General features: G+C 33.7%; 2 protein-coding genes and 1 long non-coding RNA gene across 4 annotated transcripts; 1 reads left to right on the plus strand and 2 right to left on the minus strand.

Annotated features, from left to right (window-relative positions):
* The first annotated feature begins 435 nt into the window (after window positions 1-435).
* On the plus strand, window positions 436-14,236 carry LOC107993718 (nipped-B protein). 2 transcript variants are annotated; one of them, XM_017050290.3, is made up of 3 exons: window positions 436-871; window positions 977-1,077; window positions 2,063-14,236. In XM_017050290.3, the coding sequence occupies exon 3, from the start codon at window positions 2,422-2,424 to the stop codon at window positions 9,043-9,045; it is 6,624 nt and encodes a 2,207-aa protein (XP_016905779.1). In that variant the 5' UTR covers window positions 436-871; window positions 977-1,077; window positions 2,063-2,421; the 3' UTR covers window positions 9,046-14,236. The 2 variants fall into 2 exon arrangements, with proteins under 2 accessions (XP_016905779.1, XP_061933555.1); XM_062077571.1 differs by lacking the exon at window positions 977-1,077.
* On the minus strand, window positions 10,866-18,519 carry LOC107993700 (coiled-coil domain-containing protein 112-like). Its single transcript, XM_017050254.3, has 6 exons — window positions 17,301-18,519; window positions 16,950-17,053; window positions 16,598-16,867; window positions 15,899-16,529; window positions 15,596-15,817; window positions 10,866-15,535 (listed from the first exon to the last, which is right to left on the minus strand). The coding sequence occupies exons 1-6, from the start codon at window positions 17,516-17,518 to the stop codon at window positions 15,490-15,492; spliced, it is 1,491 nt and encodes a 496-aa protein (XP_016905743.2). The 5' UTR covers window positions 17,519-18,519; the 3' UTR covers window positions 10,866-15,489.
* Window positions 18,520-20,253: 1,734 nt separating this feature from the next.
* LOC107993703 (uncharacterized) lies at window positions 20,254-20,683 on the minus strand. Its single transcript, XR_009830672.1, has 2 exons — window positions 20,654-20,683; window positions 20,254-20,317 (listed from the first exon to the last, which is right to left on the minus strand). It is a non-coding gene; the product is annotated as an uncharacterized LOC107993703 (long non-coding RNA).
* Between the last annotated feature and the right edge of the window lie 1,196 nt (window positions 20,684-21,879).

Raw genomic sequence — 21,879 nt, forward strand, 5'->3', positions numbered from 1 at the left:
TTACCAACTGTTTTTTACGCGACAATTTAATAAAACGAAACAAAATGTAATCAGAAGATTATAATTGAAAATATAGCTATAAATATACGTATATTAAATTCATAGAATAATTTTATTTAAATTTATTTAAATATTTTATGAATAATAATTACAATATAAAATTTAATAAAAATAAATAAATCATTTTGTATATGAAATACGTTTGTTAATTGATTATTGTAAAAATTGTGTGTGTCAAAATATTATTATTAAGTAACGATTCTTATTAAGCATTATGGTAAAAGTTCATTATAACAAATATTGGTATTTAGAAATATTATTATTTATAAATATTTAATAATATCTATCATCAATTGTATCGCTCTCATGCGAACGGTTTAGTGTAATTCGAAATAAGACGCCGTAGCGCCGGTATACCTGTATCTAGCCTGTATCTACTACGCAACTTCCGCTAACTCGCTGCTGAGCAAAATGGACGCCTTTGTGTCTGTTTTCCTCGTATTCATACTATAAATACTGTTTTCCCCGCGATGCACCACCTTTGACATGGCGATGTTTACACGGTACCGTGAAAAATGTAAGTGAAAATCGTGCTGTGCCGCAAATCAAAGTGCATTCCTCGGTGATCGACGAGAAAACGCATCCAACCAAATAGGCCAGAACACGGATGACAATTGAGTGAATATCTTTCACGACGAAAACTTTTTCGAACAAACTCGCACGAACGGGGTCGCTATTTTGGTAGACGTGTAAATATCGACGGTTTATACGCGTCGAACGACACGGGGATCTTGGATATCGATACACCTCCCGCCAAAATTCCATTCACTGCTTGCATTCTGCAGTATAAATAATCGTTGTACATAACTAGGTAAGGCAATTGACACAAAACCTTAACCGAACTTTGTTTTCGTTTATTAAATGACATACAATCATCGCAGTTATCATCATTGACTTTAATAATTCTCTTATTTAGCGGAATTGTGTTCATTTGGGAGGTTTCCAGCCTGTAGCATCCTTCTTAAAGCCATGTTATCATATGTATAATGTTGGATGGTATATACTCGACAACTGGAGGTAATAATAACAATATTGTGTGATGCTAGTGATTTAATCATTGAATGTTAAATAAATATTTTTTGTAAACTTCTTTGAGTGACACAAATAATCAAAATCATTGAAAGAAATATGGTTTGTATAAAAAAAAAATGACATTTTAGTTTTATATTCGTTGTGACATTGATGGAACGATTTTCATTGGAATCTTATGAGAATATTTTTTAATGTACTCTATTTAATGTGTTAGTGATATTATTGAGGATATTTGTGAAAAATATTAAAATAATTGTTTTAAATAATTGCTAATAATTACAAATAATTTAATAATATTTTTATTATATTATTTTTATTGCATATTTATGCATATATGTACATATACGCGCGTACACACACACACACATAAATATACATATACATATAGATATAGATATAGATATATATATATGCATAACTAAGTATATTATAATTTTTATAATCGCTATGAATGAAATTACATTCTGCAGTATATATAATAGCAATATATTGTAATTTTATAAAATTTGAAACAATATCTTTTTAAATTTTTTAAAATTTTCGTTTAAAAAATTATTTGGAGTTACTCTAACCTTTATAAAAAGATTAATAGTTTCTTATTGATATTTGTCATATTTAAGTGTATAATGCAATAATTATGTTATATTTCTTATTTAAACTGGTTTTTTTATCAGTTTTATAAAATATAAAGTTTGTAAAATATATTTATCTTAAATTAATCATCTATCATAAAAGTATGTCATTAACTTGACATTACATAAATGTGTACTAATTTTATTTTAAATAATGAATTTTTTTATAATATATATTTAAAAAATTAAAATATTAATAATTTTTTTATTTATTATTTAAATATTAAAATTTTAAAATAATCTCTCAAAATCTCTCTAATAGAATTTTAAATTTTATACACATAAGATATGAAAAATTAATAGTTTGAATATCATATTTGTTATTATATTTGTTTCAGGTCAAGAAATTAATTCTAAAAATGGACCGTTTATTGGAGGATCCACGTGCTTCATCAAAATTTGGTTGATAATTTCTAGTGCATCATGGGAACTTAAAAGAGACATTGTTAAGTTCCCAATATATGTCTTAGTGGTAGTGTTCTTTAACAAGCGTTAGATACAATTCTGTTCATCAGTGAAATATATCCTATGTCGGAATGCCTTGAAAATACGAGTGTAGAGATTTTAACAATGATTTCTTTAAGCATTCGTGGTAACAGTGCATTTAGATATGTTCTGTTGATTTATATTTATCATATACTGTGAATAAGACTTTTTATAATATGTCAGTGCAGTGTTTGTTACGTTGGATAATTCTATGAACCTCAGAGTACATGTAAAGACACTGGACCTAATTTTAATAATATTTTTTGTCCAGGCTGTAATGCCAGAACAAGTCAAATTCAAGATGAACGGGGTTATACCGAGTGTGCCAATCACAACTCTCGCTGGTATTGCGAGTCTTACTGACTTGTTACCTGAAATGCCCCTGCCAACACCGCTGCCTCAGACTTTAACTAACAAGTCCCTTTTATTTCATCCAAGAGTGGCAGAGGAAGCACAAATATTACTAAGTGTTCGAAATGAAAACTTAGTGCCCCAATTAATATTATCTTTATCTCAAACCTCATCTGATCATATTGAACTAAAAGATAATTATGCAAATACAGAACAGCCTATGGAAACCGAGCAAAATACTCCTGAATTACTTAAGGCAATTTTGCAAATAAATCCACATGTGTTTAAGGGGCCTCAATATAATTCACCAAGAAATTGGACCCAAGGCACACCTATGATGCACACCAATCAATCATCCGCTAATTATGGACGATTTTCACCATCCTATTCAAGTTCTTCAGGGTCAAGACAAACGCCTCAAGGTAGTCCAGCTCATCCTGCTGCTGCTAGAACAGTACTACCACCGCCTACTGGTATAAATCCTCTACCCAATATGACCCCACAACCAAATATGTATTCTCCGGCACATATGAGTTCTCCTGGTACGCCGCTAACAACTCTTGGTAATGTAACACCTCAACACCATAATATGGCTGGTATGACACCTCAACATAATATGCATATGGCATCTCCTATGCGTGCTAATATACCTTTACAACAACATCAACCTGTTAATATTCAGCAAAATATGTATGATCCCATGATGAATCAACAAGTGCATCATCCATTAGGAAATCATCAACCAATGGAGATGGAAAGTACAGTACAAGAAAATCAACAATTTTTACTTGATCCAGTAACAGGTCTTCCTGATATCGATATACCGATTGAAAATATCGAAGCGAAACAAAGTATAGATAATGCGACGCAACATCTCTTATCTGCAACGCAAACCACATCTTATCCAAGTATGGATACCAGTCCTATGATCAATCCGTTGAATACTACGCCAACAACGATGATACAACACCAGCAAAACAATAATTCAGAAAAAGGAATGAAAATACCTGCTCCTTTGCCAGAGAAATTAAAAGAACCGATTGTCATGTTAGATAGATTATCTTTAGCAGATCAAGCTTTAATGCAGAAGAGTATAGCCGCATTTGCTGAAAAATCCCCAAGTCGAGCTGCAAAAATGGGGATTTCTAATCGCGAGGATGTAAAGTCCGAGTCAGAAAGCGAGGAAGAAATAGGTAAAAATAACAAATATTTCAAAGCGCGTGCAAAAGAACGCCAAGTCCAAAGAGAAAAAGAAAAAGCTGAGAGGAAAAAAAGTGAAGATAAAAGTCGTAGACGAAGAAGGGTATTGGATGACGACGAGGAAGATGATAAAAAGGAACCTCTTACACCCTCGAAACCAAAAATCAGAAAAATTGAAAAGAAACTCGTTCCTGTTTTAGCTAAACTCAGTGTGGAAGAATTAATGGAAACGAATACGTATCAACGTTTTAACACAACTATAGAAACGATATTCGAAAATACAGAAGATGTAGCAACCAATGCTGAATTAGAAGATGATGGTGATGTGCCTCCAGAATTGTTAATTCCTAAATATCAATTACATGATTTATGTACAGAAGCAGCCAAGCTGAAGGCATTAGGAGCAATGGAATCGATTCCAGCAGATAGATTGGTTAGATTATTAAACATTTTAGAGAAGAATATTCGGGACGGAGCTAAAGTATCTCCGCTGGCGGATCCGGATGATGACGTCGATGAGAGTCGATTATGGACGCAATTAGCTATGGAAAGAGTACAGCGTGCAGTAGATGCTTCTTTAATTGCATTACACATTATGACGTCCAGTAACATGCCAAAAATGGTCTACTTGGAAGATGTGATCGACAGAATAGTCCTTTTCATGAAGTTTCAGTTACAAAATACTATTTATCCTTCGTTTGATCCAGTATACAAAATAGATACAAAAAACAAGACTGACAATTATAATTCTAGTGGTCGTAAGAAAAGGGGACATATGAAAGAAGTCCGAGAGAAAAGTATCCTTCAGGTTTATAATAAAATGCATGAATTAGTTGGTCTTCTTGCTGAATTATTAAATATTCAAGTTCTCACTGACACTAGTGTTTTACATGCTTCTACATTAGGTGTTGCACCATTTTTTGTTGAATCTGTTAGCGATCTTCAATTGAGCGCTTTAAAACTGGTCACAGTAATATTCACCAAATATGAGAAGCATAGAAGATTATTGTTAGATGATATTTTGGCATCTATAGCTCGACTTCCTAGTAGCAAAAGAAGCCTTAGAACTTACAGGTTAAATTCTGAAGATCATATACAAATGTTAACAGCCTTGGTTTTACAGCTAATTCAATGTGTTGTTGTATTATCGGACAATATAATCCCTCAACAGAAGAAATCACAAGATGAAGAGGAGAAGAAAGAAGAGAAAAAGACCAGTTATGTTGATGCTGATGTCTTAATCATTAATAAATACGAGACTGCTACGAGAATAGCGGGAAATTTTTTAACAGTGTTCCTGAACAAATGCGGCAGCAAAGGTGAAGAAATTGATTACAGGCCACTGTTCGAGAATTTCGTTCAAGATTTATTGGCCACGGTTAATAAACCAGAATGGCCAGCGGCTGAGTTGCTCCTCAGTTTACTTGGAAATTTGTTAGTAGGTCATTTTTCTAACAAAAGTTCTGATATGGCACTCAGAGTGGCTTCTATCGACTATCTAGGTGTTGTAGCAGCAAGATTAAGGAAAGATGCAGTTAGTTCTCAATGCAAATTGTCTACCATCGATCAGATTATTAAGGACATCAAAATCGAGCAGCAGAAAGATTCTGATTATGATCAGGTAAAGGATAAAGAAATAATAGGTTTAAACGAAGACGAGGAGCGGACGGTTTTTTTACAGAAGGTACTCCTCGATTATTTGGCCGTGAATGGAACCAAGGATTCCGCCTTAGGTTATGCTCGCCATTTTTATTTGGCACAATGGTACAGAGATTGTGCCGTAGAAAAATCTAGGGTCGGTCAAACGAAGAACAGCCCAAGTAAGAAGATGCACAAGAAAAAGATAAAAAAGAAAAATAAACACCACGCTAGTGACCAAGACTCGGAATCAGAGCTGGATGAACAGGATGCAGACGAAAATGACAATAACGAACAGAAGAACTCGGAAGCATACAGAATCATAGAGGAGAAAAAGAAGTATATTATAAGTAGAATAAGGCCGTACAGTACTGGCACGAAACCGGATATACTTCAGACTTATATTGATTATAATTCGGCGGAACTAATATCGCAATATCTCGCCTCGAAAAGGCCGTTTTCGCAGAGTTTCGATCGGTACCTGAAACAAATTCTGCACGTGCTTACAGAGTCGTCTATCGCGATCAGGACGAAGGCTATGAAATGCCTAACGATGATCGTTGAAGCAGATCCGAGTGTGTTGGCGCGGGTAGATATGCAATTGGGTGTGAAACATTCGTTTTTAGATCATGCGACGTCGGTCCGCGAAGCGGCTGTTGATCTAGTAGGAAAATTTGTACTAAGTAGGCCCGAATTAATAGATAAATACTATGATATGCTGTCGGCTAGAATTCTAGATACTGGTGTTAGCGTACGTAAGCGCGTGATCAAAATTTTAAAGGATATCTGTATGGAGTGTCCTGACTTTCCTAAAATTCCTGAAATCTGCGTAAAGATGATCAGGCGGGTGAATGACGAGGAAGGTATTAGAAAATTGGTAATGGAAGTGTTTCAGAATATGTGGTTCACACCTGTCAGAGAACGCCCCACATTGGATTCCGAATCGTTACTGAGAAAAGTAATGAACATCACGGACGTTGTGGCAGCTAGTAAAGATATGGGTTTGGAATGGTTCGAACAGCTGCTGGTTAGCTTGTTCAAGCCCAAAGAGGACAAAGACGATAGTACAAAGATGCAAACCGAGCCCCCAAAGGCATTATTAACGGCGTGTAAACAGATTGTTGATTGCTTGATTGAGAACGTTCTTCGATTGGAAGAGACGAATCTGGAAGAATCTGAGAAGACAGAGAAAAAGGGATCCTCTCAAAGATTAGTCGCTTGCTTGACAACCTTATATCTGTTTGCGAAAATACGGCCACAATTGCTAGTCAATCACGCGATTACGTTACAACCTTATCTAAGCTTGAAATGTCAAACTCAGGGTGATTATCAGATCATCAGTAGCGTAGCACACACATTGGAATTGGTCGTACCATTGATGGAACATCCTAGTGAGACTTTTTTAGCACAGTTGGAAGAAGATTCGGTAAAATTGATCCTGCAACACGATAGATCAGTTGTGGCTAGCTGTTTGTCCTGTTTAGGCTCTATAGTGAACAATGTAACCAGGAATTTTAAATTAATACGAGACTGTTTTAAAAAATATTATGGACATCTGACTGAGTACAAATCCTTTTACGAGAAAGATCCTACAAATCCTATGCTTTTAAAATATCGACCATTTGTCAGGAGAGCATTGTTCACTGTTGGCTTGCTGCTGCGACACTTTAATTTTACTGATCCAGAAGTGATCGAGGGACTAGCAGAAAATATAAAGGATCAGGTATTTGAAACGTTGAACTACTTCGTACATCTGGATAACGACGATATTCGACACTTTACTTTATCTGCAATTGGATCTTTATGTATCCGTCATTATGAATTCATGTTACTTCCTGAGTTAAAAGAATTGTATCATCATTTGCTTACGTCAGAGAATGCCTTAGTTCATATGAGAATTCAAGTATTGAACAATATCGAGGTATACTTGTTGGAAGAAGACAAGAGAATGATCAAACAGGATATGGAATGGGCGAAGATGTCCAAACAAGAAAACTTAAAAGAAATGGGAGATGTTTCATCAGGAATGGCTAGTACTGTGATTCAGTTGTATGTGAAAGAGATTTTAGAATCTTTTTTGCATGCAAACATCAGTGTACGTCATGCAGCATTGAAAGTGATCCAATTGATTCTGGCTCAAGGTTTGGTCCATCCGGTTCAAATAGTTCCCTATCTAATCTGCATGAGCACAGACTGCGAAAAAGTAGTCAGTCATAGCGCGGATAAGCAACTTCAAGACATCGAGAAGAAATATCCTGGGTTTATTCATATGAAATCCCAATTAGGTATCAAGCTTAGCTATCGATTGCAGAAGATTCTTCAAACTGATATCACAGTGAGAGGAATGAGGGTCAAAGATGGTGAATTTCCTGGTGCGTTAAATGGTTTCCTTTATACTATTTTGAGGAACACGAAACAACAAAGAAGAGCAATAGTATTGTCTTTCTTAAAACAGTTTGATGAATCTGCGAAAACTAGTTTATCACAGATGCTCTACTTGGCCGACAATCTCGCTTACTTTACATATCAAGTGCAAGACGAGCCATTGTTTATCATTCATCATATTGATATTATTATTTCCATGTCCGGTACAAATCTTGTGCAATCATTTAAGGAGGCATTACTACCAAAAGAAGGAAATTGTCAACCACAGCAGCATCATCATCATCATCAACAGCAACAACAACAACAACAACAACAACAGCAACAACATCATCATCACCAACAACAGCAACAATACCATCAGCATCATCAACAAATTCATACATCTTTGGGATCGGATGGGCAGCCTCGACCAGAACAATTATTGTCAGTATTGGAAGATGAAGAGGATGATGAAGAGGATGAGGAATCGTTACTGGCAAGGTTACCAGGAGACACTACGTTGCTAAGGGATTATATCACCGCCAGCCAAGGTTTTTTGTTGCTGCTCACTTTAAGGCAACATTTGAAAGATCTGTACGGTTTTTCTGACCAAAAAATTGGCCAGTATTCGCCGACAGAGGCAGCGAAGGTGTACGAGAAAGCTGTGAACCGTAAGAGTAACTTGCTGTTCAAACCAAAGGCTACCCTGCAAAGATTAAGGGAAGGCGTAAGTAATGTCGAACTTGATGCCGAGGGCAGGAAAAAACTAGTGAAGGAATATTTGGATTTCAAGCAATTAATGTTAAAATTTGATCTGGAAGAGCCGGAGGAAGATGGAAACGAAGGTGATACGAGTGGCGGAGGTAGCAAACAATCAATAGATGTTTCTAACAAAATGTCCGAATCGGATAATAAAATGGAAATCAGTGTGACGACCAATCCCCAGATGGTAAATCAATATCAAGCCAATTTGAACTCGTCGATCGAGCATCCGAACAATTCGATAAACTCGATGCCTACTGGTGGTTCCATTCCGGTCACCATGCCTGTCCACAGATCACCGCCAGTTGCTGTGAACGCGGCGCCAGCATCGCAAATTGCATCACCACGTGTGCCCAAGCTGACGATACACGCGCATCATCCAGAGGGAGTGAAGGAACATCGTAAACACCGGGCGCACAAAACGGAAAAAGTGAAAAAACATAAGAAGAAGAAGAGGAGAAGAATTTCCGATAGTAGCGAGAGCGGCGAGGACTACAGTGATCCTGACTTTTTAGTGTGAGTGCAGTGGTGTATCTCTGCGTCCGTTGTGTACATATTACATACTAATTACAAGAATTATAATAATAATACGATAATTGACGCGTGTTTCGCGTGGTTGATGTGCGTGCTGGTATGCGTGCGACGTTTTCTTGGTGCGTTTTGTGTCGCTCGTAAGTGTAGGCGTTCCGTTTTCTCTTCTGTTTTTCTTTTTTTGCGCAACGAAATTGGAACAGAAGGAAGAGAAAGAAATATGGTATAGAATATATGACACTGATGTTATAGAGAATACCAGTGCCGGACGCTCTGAAGTCGCGACGGACTTTATCGATCATGGAAATGGACTAAAATTTTTAGCGAAACTAAACAAAAAAGGGGGGGGAAAGATATATGAATAAAAGCGATACTGATGTACAGAGGATGGTGGTGCTCTGTGGGAATGCGTGCGATTTTGTTTGCGATAATTTGATTGGGAGGGAACGAGAGAGAGAGGGAGAGAGTGTGAGAGAAAGAAAGAATTTAGACGAATGAGAGATTTTAAATATCGATCGTCTCCAGGCGATCCCTTAATGTTATCTTGTTAACTAGGACACGTGGTGGATGCACGTCTAAAATTTCTCAGTCCATGTTATACTATTCGAGATATGTCGATCTTCGAGACTAGAGTAAGGAACTTGGTTCAGACAAGAGCTGCACGATCGTCGCTTCTATCGTTTCATTTCTTTTTTTCTTCTTCGTGTATCAATGGAAAATTCCTTGTGGAAAATTTCTTTAATTCCATTTTTTTGTCTTTTTCTCATCCCTTTTTTTCCCCGATTCTCAAAAAGCAGGATCAATGAGAATGAATTTTTTTCTTTTGTTTTCGAAAGATACTTATTCAACAATATAGGAAAATTAATATAATATATATATATTTATAATATTTATAGATATCTATATTTTTTAAAATATAGATATATATATAAAATACATATTATAAATATAAATATATATAATATATATATCTAATAATATATATATTATTTAATCATATAATTTTTTTTTAAAAATAAAGTTCGATAGAATTGAACTAGATCGATGAAGAATAAATCGAACCAAGTTTCAAATTAGGAAAGAACCAGTTTCAAACAGAGATCCCGAGTTGTAAAGTTTTCTTGGAATACATCACGTTTTATTCAAACGAACGAATTGTCAATGTAAATAATATTGAATAATAATAGTAAAATTGATACAAAATTTTAGTTTTCTTTTTACGGAAGTAAAAAAGAAAGAGATCAATTCGAATTCATTATTGAGAAAAGAATGAATTTAAAAGGAAAAAATTGGTATTATATATTTTCATTTTGAAAAAAAAAAGTAGACAAAAAGTCATTCTCAAAAACTCGGGAAAACAACGAGAAAAAGAGCCAATAGTAAAAGAAAAAGAAAAATTCTGAGAGAGAGAGAGAGAGAGGGAGAGAGAGAGAGAGAATGGAAACGCATAGAAGAGTGGATCCGTTTAGACTTGCTCCACAGTAATGTATAATAGACAAGTGTAGTTAAAAGAGATTAAAACAAGAAAAAAGAAACAAAATGAAAGAAAACAGAAACACATTGCCTATGCATTATGAGAGAGAGGGAGAGAGAGAGAGAGAGAGAGAGAGAAGAAAACAAAAAAACGTTGTTTGTAATATCTGTACATACAAATTTCAAGTAAAGTATCTTATTTTCTTACAAACTATATAGCGATGACATTACGAAAGAATACTTAAAATTTTGTTGTAATATTAAGTATTTATTCAGAATTCATGTTGTCCCAATATAGTTTGCTTTATGCACACAACTCGTCTTTTGGTGTAATTAAAAAAAAAAAAAAAAAGAACTATCGTTTTTATACAAGCTTAGGAATAAATGAAATAAAAATAAAAAAGTGCAGAACGAAAAGAAAGAGGAAAAATACGAGGAAAAAGGATAATTGAAAGAATACAGAAAGAAAAGAAATGCGATCTACTAATTTTCGATGGAGAATGAACGAAATTATGGGTGAGGATAGGATGAGATCAAGGAAGAGAGGCAGACGAGAAGGAAAAACCTGTGAAAAAAAAACTCGTGGTTGAGAGAGTAACGCGAGATCTTCGACGGATCATGCAGTTCTTTAATTACTCGTTTCCTTCGTGATGGCGCTATATGCCGTTTTGACTGTCTAGGACCGAGCATCATGATTGTAGTGTGAAATTCGCGTATAAACATTTTCATCGTGTCCCCGATTCAAAAATCGATCGAGATACAGCTGTGATCTTTAATATTGAAGCAGGGATGCGTGCATCGCTCTTTTCATCGCGATATAATTCGTCTTTTTTATACGTTTATAGAAAATCCATCGGTCATCATCGATAAACATTCTATCGGAACAAGTAATTTGAGGTTACTCGTTGTCCTGGATAGTCGAATATAACATTTATCATGCACACGTATATACGTTCCAAGTTTATATATAACTTGGTTAAAATGGAAATGAGATATTTAACGGTGTAGACCACATTACATATGATGTTTCAGTGAAAGCGAAATCATGCGATATCATCGTCCACATTCTTTAGAACGCTAGCTTGATACGTTTGTGTCCCGTCGAGGTTAGTTGAAACACGGAGGAAACGAGTGAATTGATCGAAGAATGACTGCGTGAACCGAAAGCCTTGGCTGGTGATCGAAAGACTGCGACAAACATGGATGGAAAGATATAAGGTTTTTACTTTAAACGTGAATCATCTTTTTCGTCCTGCGAGAACGTTACCATTTTACGATCATCGTCAATCATTATTGCATTTACAGTTGGTCGTTTATTTCTTATGGGAAGAAAATAAAAATGATTACAAAAGGAAAAAAAAATCGCTGGTTGTTCAACGGATCTATTGAGGTTAGAAACCGTGAAACCGTCGATGAACGAACGCAAACAAAATGATCTAGGATGATAAACGCTTCTTTCGTTTTAATCTCGATTTAAAGTAGCACTCTATTGGGGTCCAGATGTACATTCATCTATATCTCATCAATAAATCTGGCAGCAAAAGAAGTATGGAATTCATTCGATTAGTTATTAAGAGTCTCATCTCGCAAGAAATATACGTGGATTCCAATTTCGATAATAAATTATATTTTCTTTCCGTTTAATATCCAATACAATTTATATTTAGTTTACAAAAATAACACGATTTCATTTGATTATCGATTTAATCATATAGAAAGAAAGAAAGGTTGATTTAATCCGTGTACATTTCTTGCTTCTAGATTAATAAAACGTTCTCGAAAATCGTCGTGAATCCTTAGAAACCTCCAAAAAATCGATTCGATTAAAAATTTTGTAAAAAAAAAAAAAAAAAAGAAAAGAAAAAAAAAAAAATTCTGACATCGATATCATATTGATTCTAGAAAATTATACGAATCGCTTTTATCGATCGCGTTCCCTTTTGTCTTGAAGCCTTCTTTGAACGACGCGATTCTTCATCTGACGAGGATTGATCTCAATCTAGAGGATACCGAGTCCGATTCATTACCGTCCCCGAACCGTGTGCAATGCTAGAAATTAGAGAAACTCGTAGTAGACTATCCGTGACGAGTGTTGAAGTCTGTGAAATCGCGTACGCCGTAAACGACGCTGTTTCTCGGACAGTTCAAGAGAGAAAAGGGACACGCACATTTTTCGATCGCTAGGACAAGAGTCGTTCGTTGCAAACGGAATTATCGATCGATCCTGACTGTTTGATCGTTCGAGGCGAAGAAAAGGAAAAGAAAAGGATCGAATACACACCTGTTGCGCCTATATAGTTACGCAAGAGAAAGAAAAGAAAGTAATAGGATAAAAGAAGATGGAGGATAAGATATCGCGTTTGAGGTTAACGATGATAAATATTGTTAGAAGGAGAAGGGGGAGGGAGGAATAAACTAATAGTAAAAGGCTGAATGAGAAGATCTTTAAACTTGTACAAATGTTCAAGGTGTGTACATATTTATTATAAAAAAGGGGGGGAGGGGAAAGATGAAGAATTATGAAGAAGAAAATGGCGAACAGTGTGGAAGAAAACAGTGTCGAATCGTCTGGCAGTCCTTGTTTCGATGGAGGATGATACGAGAACGAAAGGATGAATAAGAACAAGTGTATGTGTGAATGTGTGCGCGAGTGAGTATGTATCTATGTACGTGTGCGTAGCAAAGTGGAACAAGATGGGGGTGAGTGATCATATGGTTGAACGAGTCAGGAAGATGGAACGTTTCATTAAACATTTTATTGTTCGTTGTAATAAACTTCTAGAGAAATGATATGCATTATTAAAGAGAGAAGAATTCTAAACGGTTATATTTCTTTGTGCATATATACATATATAAATTGATATATGTGTATATATACATAGCTCGAAGGGAGGGAAATCGATGAAGATATTTAATATTGCTATGGTGTGGCGTTTAACTCGTATCGGTATGCCCGCGAGGATGTGAATGGAAGATAGGATGATTGTGAATTGTAAAGTTTCGCGAGAAAGATGGAGAGGAAGCGGAAGTTGTGGACAGGAAATAAAGATAAATAGGTGGACAAAAAAAAAAAAAAAAAAAAATAAAAATGAATTATAGACACTCGTCGATTCTGATCGATCTATCGTACTCAGCACAGTACGAGGCACATTTGTATTATAACATTATACATATTATATATATATATATAAATACATATATATATAAATATATATATTGTATCACCTATGTTTTTGTATTTGGTAATCTAACGAAAGACGAAAAGGAAAGAAGAAAAAAAAAATCTACAAAAAAGAATATCGAATTAACGAACAAAAGGTTAATAGAAAGTATATTATATATTTGAGTAAAATCGTTGAGAATTGGTATTATCCATGGCTGGACTGAGTCATAATTTTCGTCCCTTGTACGTATTTGTTTAATTTTTTCCTCTCTTCGTTCTTTTTCTCCGATCTTTTGTGCCCGTTTATTTGCATTCGATATACCCATACACACACAAAACACACACACACACATACACACATTCACGCTCAGGTAACATGGGGTTTAGGGGGGAATTAATTATTAATAGTCCACTTTGAATACAGGCGAATAAAATGAACGGTCTTGGATAAAACCAACACTCTTTTACTCATAACTTATTATGTACATCGTCTGAAGAAAACCGATACGTTCGTAAAAGAAAAATAAACATAAGTATATATCAATCGGTTTCGTTCATTTCCACTTGCCCTTTCATCTCATTTTGACGAGCGCACTCGTTCAATATGGCGTCTACTTTTCAATTGATTTTTTTTTTTTTTTACAATTGAAAAATTATATTTCAAAATTAAAGTTAAAAGAAAGAAAGAAAGAAAAAATAAATAAAAAGAGATCTGTATAAAATTTTTTAACAAGTTTGATAAAGTTGCGTCGTGTTGTGCTGAGGCCGCGTTTTCAAAATGAATCCAATAATCTTGTATAATTTTCAGAACAGATCAATTTGTATAGCCAATATTATGGCGAGTTTCTATCGTACGAATTTCCTCCGTGGCAATAGACGACAAGTAATATGGATTATTTGTAATTCGAAGATTTTAGCGAAGATTGTAAATAACAGAGTGATGGATAGTAACAATCTCGAAGTATAATAATTAATATTAAAAAAAAAAAAAAATGGATCAACCACGAGACACGGTCTCATGGTTTAGCTCCATCAAATTTGGTCGAACTGTCGCGTTTCGTGGATACTTTCTCATGGAAGACTGTTACTATTATAGGAGAATACTTTTAGTATACCAATTCGGAAACGAAGTACAAAAACAGACACCGAGATTTCGTTCGCCTCTAGTGAAGAATGAGTTCCGAAGAGTTTGGGGATATTCGAACAGGAAGTAAGTACAATTACTGTAAATAAATACTTTCAAATATAATTGACTAATATATAAATTATTATGCAGTAATTGTGTTAAATATTTGCTGCTCTAAGAGTATGCTCTGTTCGATTTAATTAATTTATTGAAGTTATGGTATAAACGAGCGGAGGAGTAAAAAAACATATCGTATATTTTTTAGCTGTAATAATTTTCCTCTTCAATTCTCTTGAATACCTGTATATCCAAGCATTGATTGATTGAAGGGAAAAAAAAAAAAAAGAAAAAAGAAAAGAGAGAAAAAAAAGGAAATAATAACGATTGTATTTTTGATTAAACAGGGAATTAGGTAATTTTTAAGTTGCGTTCGATCAATTGCATGATTATCGTTGAATATTGTTTTAGAAAAAAATTAAAATTAAAGAAAAATTCTGTAAAATTCACGTGTGAAAAAGAAATTGTATATTTATACGTACTTTGAGTCGCGTTAGCGTGTTATCCATAAAAATGATAAAACTTTTACGAGTACAATAAATTAGGCATATACGATAATACGTACGATCATTTATACTAATGTCTTTTACATTTTTTAATCGGTATATTTCTTATTAGACTTTTAGATCCTCCGATTCTTCGTTCCTCCATCGGATACACCTGTAATACCATCCATATGTAAATAAACAAACGGTTTAATAATAATATCTAATTACTCACATTTTTGGGATATCCTTGATATATCGAAATTCGTTGATATGTTTTGTCGAATCGTCGATTTTACATTTCTCCCTCCAAACCTTCGTGCTATTTAACAATGTCGAATAATTTCGCGTTTCAACGAGTTCCACCCTTTTTACATCCACCAAGTCGCTTTTCTTTGGCTTCTTTGAACGTAGAATCAAATTTTTCCTTTTCTCAGTATATTCTTTATCCTGCTCCCTGCGAGAAAAATTTCTCTTCTAAATTATTTGTTTATTTGATTTATTCATTTTGCTATTTATTATAACATTGAAATTTTACCTAAACGCTCTAATCAAAATTGTGTTATATTTACATTTCTCTTTGTAAACTTTGTTCATTTCTTTCAAAGTATTTTCCATTGATTTTTTCTTTTTGTATTCTTCCAAAGATTCCTGAATCTTCTCTTGACGTTTCTTTCTTTTATTTTCTTCCCTTTCTTTCTTCAACTTCATTTGCACTTTCATCTGTTCTTCATCCATAAAACGTTTATTTTCCTTCTCAATTTTCCACTTTTTAATCAATTCTTTTTTCTCATTGTTATTATTCGAACTTGCACTGCTGTTAGTTTCCGAATGACTTGTCTTTTTAAAAACTTTTATCGTTTTCTCTTCGACAATTTCGTTTTGGAAATCTTCCTTTTCGTGCCAATGCTCAATTTCTTTCCCAATTTCATCGATATTTGTTTTTTTCTCTAATTCTTTTTGTCGACGCCATTCCTTCACCGCCATCCTTTGTCTTTCACGCAAATCTTCGTAATGTTTGTACCATGCCTCGTGATTCACTATGCTTTCAGCCGTTAAATCTGGACACTTTTTTTGAATCGTTGTAACAAGAGTTGGAATGCTTTTGCACTTTTTCCTCATTTTTAAAAAAAACAAGTGATCATCCAACGTCCAATTTTCCGTGTGACCTGTTTCGAATTTGGAATATTTTAAAAAGATTTTTAATCTTTGACGAACACGTAAGTATTTCTATTACCTGTTATCGCAACAAGGTCATGAAAATCATCCACGTCTTTAAATTCGATTTTTTCCTTTTTATTTTCCGTTTTAGTTTTACACAACAGTGGAGTGCGTGTTGCATTTTTCTTCTGCGCCTTCTCATATTTATCCAAATTGAAGTTACATTCTTGAAATTCAGAATTTAAAGCATCCCCTTCCTCTTTTAAAGTTTGAATGGGATAAGATTTTTTGAAATCCTGCATATTTTGCGAAAGTTTGATCAATTTTGATTTGTACATTTTTACATCTAAATATAAATACAAGTATTTTAAATATAAATAATTTATTAGGATAGAAATAATTTTTAGAACGAATATATATTTATTTACCTAATTTCTTAATTTCTTCCGGATTTTTAACGATATTTTTTACAGAATCCAAATCGGAAATAATATTTTCTATATTTTTATACATTGTATCTAAATAATTGTGTCTGCCAAATATCATCACACAAAATAAATTAAACATTTATTTATATTTAAAAATAGTATAGATTTGTAGATATATTCGAATTTGTGTATATTTTTAATACTCGAATTTTATTTCTTATATACGCATGGAAACGTGTTGGAAATGATTAATTCTTTATTATGAGAAATTCGAATTAATTTGAATTAATTTGAATAGCGTAATAATAAAATATTAAAATATTAAAATATTATACATATGACGTAATTTACCTTCTTAAGGACAACTCTGTATGTTGGTGCGTGATATCTTGTAATAAATTCGAGTCTATTTTCATATTTTTAATTGCGCTAATTAATCCTTTATCAAGAATATGTTCTTGCTGTTTCAACCTCAATAATGGTTTCATAAATAAATTTTGTGCGGATACCACTTTCTTCTTCGACGTATCATTCCTTGTTTTAACACTATTATCGCTATTGGCGCACATCGGCGTAATTAATTATCCGTAAATTGTCGCTAATTAGACGAGAAATTGGTTTCAATAACCCTTTGAGTTCGACGTTTAACGTCAAAGTACGTGCAGCAAAGTTCAATTTCCATTAGTCAACTGTAGAGCATTCTATAGGTTTCCATAGTAATTCCCCATAACGCAACCCCATATATTTGTTGCACCTGTCGTTCGAATGAAAAATTTTAAAGGTTACTAGCTGTAATTAATACGTTTATTTTTAATAAAAAATATAACAAGTATGTAATATACGTTTCTTATGAAACGTTGTATCATATATTTGATATACATCGATATATTATTAAGTTGATACAGAACACTTGTTTTCAATCCAAATATATCATTATTATTATATGTTAAAATCAATAATGTGCATTTAATTATTTTTTATTATTAGCATAAAAACTATAGTATTTTATGCTAATAAAATGAAAACTAATTATGTTATTTTATTATTTAATTATTAATAATTATTAGTACAAAATGTTATAGAATAAATTCATTGTTTAATATATTTTTTTTTTCCTTTACTTTAAATCTTTTTCGATATCCCATATCGCGTTTGTAATCACGCGCCAAAAGTATAGACAAAGAAAGCAAATAATAAGAAAAGGACAGAGATAGAGTAAAAATTAGGAAATCAGCGCCATCTGTTGAATGTCTTAGCTAGAACAAATGTAGACAAAGAAAAAAAATGGTAGGAAAAGGATAGAGATAGAATAAGAGTTGATCGCTAGTGCCATCTTTCGGATGATAAAGATATTTCTTTATAAACAAGATGGTCAATTTTTACTTTAAAAATAGGTAAGATAAAATGGATTAAGGATCAACGCCGTCTCTTAGATATCAAAAGACACATTTTTTTGTTACAAAGAGAAGTACACAAAAGATGATGCTGATCTTCAATTCTTGTTCTACTTTATCTTGCTTTCAAAGAAGTTGTTATCATCCGAAAGATGGCACTAGCGATCAACTCTTATTCTATCTCTATCCTTTTCCTGCCATTTGTTTTCTTTGTCTACATTTGTTTCAGCTAAGACATTCAACAGATGGCGCTGATTTCCTAATTTTTACTCTATCTCTGTCCTTCTTTCATTATTTGCTTTCTTTCTCTATACTTTTGGCGCGATCACGCGGAATCGAATATTTCGTTTCATCCATCATTTCTTTCTCAAAACTACAATGTACTTTAATTTTCAATTCAAATGTACAGATATTACACTTTCGGTTTTAAAATGTGAACGATGACTTTGTAAAAAATAATAAATGACTCGAGGCACTGTTTTGGTGACAATGTAAGGACGGGATTTAAACAAACGAAAATTTAACTGTCAACAAAGGGAATAGGACAGAATTCTAAAACATTTAAAAAAAAGTTCTATCAAATATTCTTTGCGAAGCATTCTTAAAACGTATAGTTAAAATATATTAAATGTGAAACAAGAATTTAATTTTAACGAAAAATTATTTTTCATAAATTAAAATTTCGAATATATCTGCAAAACATTTGCTCTTTGATCATATATTTCGTCTTATTTCACCATTTAATTTTCTAAATGATTTTTATAAATGTTGATTATACATGGTAAATATTGTCTAGAAAATACGATTTAATTATTTAATTATCATCGAAATGGAAAGGAAAAATTATCCAATTTATATCTTAATACAAATATAAAGCTAGGTATTTATACAATATTATCCTTAAACATTTTTGTCCCGCAAAAACGTATGTAGGTCCCTGAATGAGTAAATTGAGCAATTCCGATGCCGAATCGATAACGAGCTCATTCATGTCCCTTATTTTTCTGTACCATCCAATACATCTGCTACGATGTGTCTTTTTTTGGCAATGACTGCTTTTTCCTTCTTTCCTTTAGCTCTGCCCATGTCGAATTTTTTAGAATCGCTTCTCGCCATGGGGGATGCCGAACACCATCAATATTGTATCAAAGAATTACACCTTGACGTGTATCGGTCATAAATGTTCGTTTAAAAAGAAAATGAAAACTGCTGGACGTCTCGATAGTATCGAAAAAGGCCACTTTTGCCAAATTTTTACCTATTTGAAAAATATTAACATATTAATTATACTTACATTCTAATCACACAATTTCTAATAACAATCAACAGCTACTTACCTTTTAATTAAATATTTATAAATTATCAACTTAAAATTATTCTCAAGTCACAAGCTGACAACTTGTTATTCCATTTATAAAACTCTTGAAATGAAGTCTAAAGCATTTCAACTTATTACTTTTATAACGTTTATTTACTTACTTTATTTACTTACCGCACATATTTTTGCGTTCCGTTAATTGCACGGATCGACTTATTGCCATATCGCGAGTGGAAAAAGTAAGAAAGCATTCGTTCCTGTTTCAATTCAATTTGAAACCGAAAATATTAACCTCGATATTCCGGTATTAGAACAAGATATACGGATAACGTTGAACCACTCTGGCGAAACAAACGGTGGGCTGTCGTCGTGTGACAATGCACGTTAGACATTCGTGCAAGCAGAATCAAATGGGCAATCTCTATGCATCTCGATGGCATAGGTTGCGTTTACAGCGGACGATAGTTTCGCAATACTTTGCGGAAGGTCGCCGACGTAAAGGATTGTCTGCTGCTCTAGGCCGTTGAAACGCAGGTGTTTTCCGACATGGACGTCGCGACAAGGCTGCCCACGATGCCTACGAATGTATATCCTGTTGTCCCGTGTGTTGTTGCGATTTGCCTTTCGCAAGGCCGTTTCTCGAGATGGCAGCGCCACTATGGAAACCAACGATTCGTGAGGTTAGTGGAAACGATGCGATCGACATCTTTGAAAATCAAAAATGTTACATAGCATTTTCGAAATCAATGAGAATTTTTTTGTCCGGCAAAAAAAAGAGGATCCATTAAATATTGATTAAGTTAAGAAAAAGAAGTTGAGAATGAGTTGTATTCGTAATCTATCGATAACTCAATTTTTTTTCTACTATTTTTTTCGAAGATAGAAAAGTTTTATGGTAATTTTGTAGTTGATCGTATTTGATTGACGTCTAATGAAACATATAGCGGAATATTGCGAACGTGATTCAAGTCTTGTAGATTTGAGATAATTACCACTTCAAATAATTGTTTCTTTAATCTGATTTGTTTACGTAAATCCATTCTTCACTCTAATCATTAAATACACAAATCATTAATTTTAAGAACAATATAAATCAAATAAATCAAACTACTTATAAAGCAATTATCATTGATGCTGGGAAAAAATTGAGATTACAGAGGAAATCTGATAATGATTTTATATTTTTTATTTAATATTTCCATCGTTAGATATAACGCTATTTCTATGTAAGTAGAAAAAGATAAATAAAATTTTAGAAGAAAATAGAAAAATTATCCACTTGAAACGTGATTTATAATTATCTTCTTTCACAAAGAAGATTAATATATTTCTAACATAATCAAATAACAAATGTCACAATTTCAATCTTTTTACTTATATTATACACTTAAACTACAAAACCTAACACAATAGAGATACATTTGATGATTTACAAAAGATATAAAGATTGAAACTATTCTTGAAGATCTCGAGCTAAATTAATTAATTAATACAATACCATTATATTTATATATTATTATACTATAATTTTATTACACAATTAAAAATCCTATTCTAATAATTCTAATAATCCTAATTCTTCGGATTACAAGACAAAGAAATATAATTCAAATACGTGAATTATTTAAACTGACAATTGGATCTGACAGGAATTGCAATTCTACCTGGCATCTTTCTAACCTCTTTCCAATGTAAACTAATAATGTAATAAAGTTTAAGAAAAAAAGTTCAAGAGATTTAAAACCGGTTTCAACATCAGAAACGAACCCTTGTTTACAACACACACCCCGTCGATCTTGAAAAATCGAATATTCATTCGTATGCGAAGCCACGTCCAGAGATGTAGATGTCTTGTCGTCCGCCATAACGCACAGAGCGAGAGAGAGAGATAACCGCGTTTTCGTTTCGCTCGAATTCCGTATGCCTGCGCCGTTTTCAATCGTCGAAATTTCACGGATTCGCGAAGGTTGGCCCGCGCACTTTCCCGCATTTTTTCGCAATCCACGCGCCCCCAGATTTCTCGGTTTGACGGGCAAGAAAAGCATCGCGCGTCCCTTTCTCTCCATTCTCACCGCTCCACGTCCAAATATGTTGCGTTCCGACGAGCGGGCACATCGTATGATATTAAATCGAAACGGCCGGCATCTGGACAACCCATCGACGTTTATCAAACGTTTATTACGCGCACCATCGTTTCACCAAAATCGTGAAAAAAACC

The sequence above is a fragment of the Apis cerana genome, linkage group LG7 (assembly GCF_029169275.1).
Source record: "Apis cerana isolate GH-2021 linkage group LG7, AcerK_1.0, whole genome shotgun sequence".
NCBI classification, from domain to species: Eukaryota; Metazoa; Arthropoda; class Insecta; order Hymenoptera; family Apidae; genus Apis; species Apis cerana.

Bases quoted from the DNA above. Each gene is read 5' to 3' on its own strand.
- LOC107993718 (XM_017050290.3), top strand. From the start codon at position 2,422: ATGAACCTCAGAGTACATGTAAAGACACTGGACCTAATTTTAATAATA.
- LOC107993700 (XM_017050254.3), bottom strand. From the start codon at position 17,518: ATGTGCGCCAATAGCGATAATAGTGTTAAAACAAGGAATGATACGTCG. The intron at 16,868-16,949 runs GTAAATAAATAT...ATTTATATTTAG, and splicing joins GGAAGAAATTAAGAAATTAG to ATGTAAAAATGTACAAATCA. The intron at 16,530-16,597 runs GTAATAGAAATA...AATTCGAAACAG, and splicing joins TGACCTTGTTGCGATAACAG to GTCACACGGAAAATTGGACG.